Source organism: Babylonia areolata, chromosome 12 (genome assembly GCF_041734735.1).
Source record: "Babylonia areolata isolate BAREFJ2019XMU chromosome 12, ASM4173473v1, whole genome shotgun sequence".
Lineage (NCBI taxonomy): Eukaryota > Metazoa > Mollusca > Gastropoda > Neogastropoda > Buccinidae > Babylonia > Babylonia areolata.
Window position 1 is genome coordinate 33,867,422 of NC_134887.1, and position 5,000 is coordinate 33,872,421.

General features: G+C 51.2%; 1 protein-coding gene across 3 annotated transcripts in view; it reads right to left on the reverse strand.

Annotated features, from left to right (window-relative positions):
* LOC143288557 (protein ABHD15-like) overlaps positions 1 to 5,000 on the reverse strand; it is a 104,598-nt gene that overhangs the window by 24,927 nt on the left and 74,671 nt on the right. For all 3 annotated transcript variants that reach the window (XM_076597156.1, XM_076597158.1, XM_076597155.1), the window contains exons 3-4: positions 4,456 to 4,640; positions 867 to 2,235 (exon numbers count right to left, since the gene is read on the reverse strand). In XM_076597156.1, coding sequence (XP_076453271.1) covers positions 867 to 2,235; positions 4,456 to 4,640 — 1,554 coding nt within the window. The remainder of the gene's footprint in view (positions 1 to 866; positions 2,236 to 4,455; positions 4,641 to 5,000) is intronic.

Here is a 5,000-nt window from a genome sequence, read left to right on the forward strand (position 1 = left end):
ATACTTATGCACAGGCCAAGTGAAACAGGTCCATGTATGTTTGTTTCTTTGTTGATTTCTTGATCGTAACGTTCTGGTGAAAATTTGCCGAGCAAGTAGAGCTGATTTGCAGCCTGTGTTAGTTAGGTATATATATTTGTCACAGAACAGAATATACGTGTTGTTACTGTGTTCTCAGTTCCAGCAAGCTGCTGAGTAGTCAGTCATTGCACAACAAACATGTCTAACCAACTGTGTAACTCTACTTTTGTGTCTTCACTGCGGCCAGTGACCGCCGTCCACACCACAGCTTTTGAGACAAAGCAAAACAGATAAATAAACCATTAATCAACAGGGCAACAACCAAGAAAAAAAAAAAAGGAAAGGAAAGAAAAACAAAATGCTGTACAAATCACCGACATCTCTCTCTCTCTCTCTCTCTCTCACTCTCTCTCTCTCTCTCTCATACATATACACACTCTCTCTCACATACACTCTCTGTCTGTCTCTGCCTGTCTGTCTGTCTCTCTCTCTCTCTCTCTCACACACACACACACACACAAACACACACACACACACACACACACACACACACACACAGTCACCACATATATGTCGTGACTCTCTCTCTCTCTAACACACACACACACACACACACACACCCACACACACACACAATCACACACACACACTCACTCACACACACACAGTCACCACACACATATATATGTCGTGACTGACACACACAACACACACACACACACACACAACACACACACAACACACACACACACACACAACACACACACAACACACACACACACACAACACAACACACACCAAACGTCTCATCTCAACCCATGTCCCTCTGCGGGCGCTCTGCTCACCCTGTCCACCTCCATCACCTCCATCTCTCCACAGTCCTCCTCCTCCTCCTCCTCCTCCTCCACAGCAACCTTCCTGCAGCGTCCCTTCCAGCAACAACTTGCCTTCGTCTGACAATGAACCGGGGGATCCTCGTCATGCTCCTCCTCCTCCTCCTCCTCCTCCTCCTCCTCTTCTTCCTCCTCTCTCTCCCCGGTTCCCTCAACCTTCATCTCGTCCTCAGAACGATGACTCTCGACGTCAAACATCTCGTCCTCCCAGTGGCACTGAAAGTCGAAATAGTCCACGTCCGTCTGTGTGCTGGTTTGAGTGTTGGGAGAGGCGTGGTGGTGGTGGTGGTGGTGGTGGGGGTGTTGGTGAGGGTGGTGGGGGTGGGCTGGGTGGGAGGTGTGAGTGTTGTGGTGGTGGTGGTGGTGGGTGTAGCTGGGGTTGAGCATGGCCAGAACGAAGTCCATGGCGGCGTTGTCGGCCCAGGACAGACCTTGGGGCGCGGGCCGGAAGCCGCCGTGCCCCCCGTGAGGCAGAGTCAAGAGGAACAGGTTGGGCAGGGAGCGGAAGAGGTCGTGCTGCCTCGTGGAGGGCGGGGGGCTCACCGGGTCGTCCAGGCTGCACACGCACAGCACGGGAAGGCCGATTTCATCCGCCTCACGTAGCGGCTCGTTGTCCGCCCAGAACTCCGCCAGAGACCCGTACAGACCCTCATCCTCCAACACCTCCCCTTCCGGAGAAGACCCCGCCTCCTCCTCCACCACCACCTCCTCCTCCTCCTCCCCGCCGCCACCGCATCCCCCACCGACGCCACCCCCGCAGTGCAGGAGGAGGTCGAACTCCCGCAGCGACCAGGCGCGGCGCGTGCGGCTGGCCACGTGACCGAAGATTGCCGCGTGCCTGAGCACGGCCCTCTTGAGGTGGGCCAGGTAGAGGAGGGAGTAAGGGAAGCGCATATGGTGCAGGGCCCTCTCCGCGCCGAAGGAGGGCGAGACGCAGACGGCGGAGCGGAGGTGGGCCGAGGAGCCGAACTGGCCCAGGTAGGACAGGAGGACGTCACCTCCCGTGCCCACCCCCACGGCGCTCAGAGTCACCGCCCCTCCCTCCCGCAGGAAGTCCACCACCTCGCGGAGGTCTTCGGCGGCGTCCCTGTAGGCCGGCATCTTGGGCGTGCTGAGCGGGCTGTCGCCCTGCCCGCGGCGGTTGACCACCACGGCCTTGAGGCCCAAGGTGAAGGCCTCTCGGCACAGGGCCCCCACGTGCGGCGCGGACTGAGGGAGGTCGGGCAGCACCAGGAGCAGGGGGCGCCCGTATGGGAGGTGCTGACCGCCCAGCTCCCAGTCCAGGGCCACCAGCCCCTTGTCCGACAGCTGTAGGTACTGTCTGCAACATCCACGGTCATGATGATGATGATGATGATGATGATGATGATGATAACAACAGCGACAAGGTACTGTCTGCAACAACCACGGTGATGATGATGATGATGATGATGATGATGATGAAGATGATGATAACAACAACAGCAACAAGGTACTGTCTGCAGCAACCACGGTGATGATGATGATGATGATGACGACGACAACAACAGCAACAAGGTATTGTCTGCAACAACCACGATGATGATGATGATGATGATGATGATGACAACAACAGCAACAAGATACTGTCTGCACCAACCACGTTAATGATGATGATGATGATGATGATGATGATGATGATGATGATGATGATGATGATGATGATGATGATAACACAACAAGGTACTGCCTGCACCAACCACCAACGAAAACGCAAGTCAGGACAACTGTTGCCTCTTCAGCTGTTCTGATGGTCATAGTCGAACACGACTAACTGTCATATAATATGGCACTACATCAGTTGAGGGTACCTTTTAACTCACTCAGTACGGCCAGTCCTCTCTTCTCCTCTACACAGACCCCTCGGATGTCCAGTGGGTGTCTGAATGACCCAACCTTTAGCTTCCGTCGTCAGAATTGTGGTATTCTTTGTCAACATTCCCCTCTTCAGTGTAAGAGCCTTCCGGTTGCAATATTTTGATGATGGTAATTGGGGTGAAACGTTTTAAACTGGACGCTGGGTTTAAGTATATCATGCATAATAGTCAGTCGTGTTCGATTATGACCATCAGAACAGCAGAAGAGGTAACTGCTGTCCCGACCATCTGGGCTAGAATTTGATTATCGTGGAGTTTGTCTTGCCCAAGTTACATCCCCACTCTCTCGGCCAAGAGGGTTTTAGGACAGTCGGTGTTGGGGATGGTCCCCGAAGGCCAACTATAGCCCCTAAGGCTGCAGCACTGAGAGCCAGTGCGATTTTGCCTCCTAGTTTGAGAGTCATAGTCCTTCACAAAAGACTAAACTGTAAATGGTTTTCCCATTGAAAAGGAGAAAAACCATTGATAAGACAGCTCTCACTTTGCTGTTGGCCCAACTGTAAACTTATGTCAGTTATGCCCATACCATACCATACCCTACTATATCATACCGTACCATATCATACCGTACTATATCAGTTGAGGGCACCTTTCAAACTGAACGCCGGGTTGAAGTATATCCATACCTTCTCAAGGCCTGACTAAGCGCTTTGGGTTACGCTGCTGGTCAGGCATCTGCTTGGCAGATGTGGTGTAGCGTATATGGATTTGTCCGAACGCAGTGACGCCTCCTTGAGCTACTGAAACTGAAACCATACCATATCATATGGTACTATATCATATCATACCATATCACATGGCACTATATCATATCATACCATATCATATCGTACTATTTGTATTTGTATTTTGTATTTCTTTTTATCACAACAGATTTCTCTGTGTGAAATTCGGGCTGCTCTCCCCAGGGAGAACGCGTCGCTATACTACAGCGCCACCCATTTTTTTGGTATTTTTCCTGCGTGCAGTTTTATTTGTTTTTCCTATTGACGTGGATTTTTCTACCGAATTTTGCCAGGAACAACCCTTTTGTTGCCGTGGGTTCTTTTACGTGCGCTAAGTGCGTGCTGCACACGGGACCTCGGTTTATCGTCTCATCCGTACTACATCAAGAAGGAAGGTGGCAGAGTGGTTAAGACACTAATCTGCATAATACAGAGAGTCCCTGAGGGTGTGGGTTCGAATCCCGCTCTCGCCCTTTCTCCCAGCTTTGACTGGAAAATCAAACTGAGCGTCTAGTCTTTCGGATTAGACGACAAACCGGCCGAGGTTCCGTGTGCAGCACGCACTTGGCGCACTGAAAAAAAAACTCCTCTGGCAAAATTATATATATATATATATGTATATATATATATATATATATATATATATATATATATATATATATATATATATATATAGACAAATCCACTCTGATATGTACACAAACATATAAGCATGCACTCAAGGCCTGTACTAGGGCTATGCGCGCTGGTCGGGTTACGGCTGCTGGTCAGGCACTGATCCGTCTGCCTAGCGGACTGATGTGGTGTAGCGTATATGGATTTGTCCCAACGCAGTGACTGACGCGGCGGCCTCTGCAGTGAGAAACTGAAACTGAAACTGAAACTCGGAAACTGAAACTGACTCCAGGAGCTGAAGGGTACCTCTCAAACTGGACCCCGGGTTCCCAGGTCCATAGGGCCAGCAGAGACTGCACGTGCGGGTGTCGACACCATAGCGGAAGTTGCAGCGCGTGCCGGAAGGCGTGGCAGTGGCGCGTGACGTAGTGCGAGAGGGCGGAGTCACGACACGTCAATCTGGCCAGGCTGTCCTGTCGCCGTAGTAACGTCTGCGAGTAAATTAAAAAAAAAAAAAACAAAAAAAAAAAAAACAAACCGATTGAGAAGCTGTGTTACGGGGACAGTGTGTGTGTGAGTCGTAATGTGTGTGTGTGTGTTGTGTGTGTGTGTGTGTGTGTGAGTGTGTGTGTGTGTGTATGTTTGTGTGTGTGTGTGTGTGTGTGTGTGTGTGTGTGTGTGTGTGTGTGTGTGTGTGTGTGTGTATGTGTGTGTGTGTGTGTGTGTGTGTGTGTGTGTGTGTGTGTGCGTGTGTGTGTGCGTGCGTGCGCGCGCGCGCGCGTTGGTGTGTTTGCGTGTGCGTTAGAGTGTGCATGTGTGTACATGTGTGCGTGTGCGTGTGTGTGTGTATG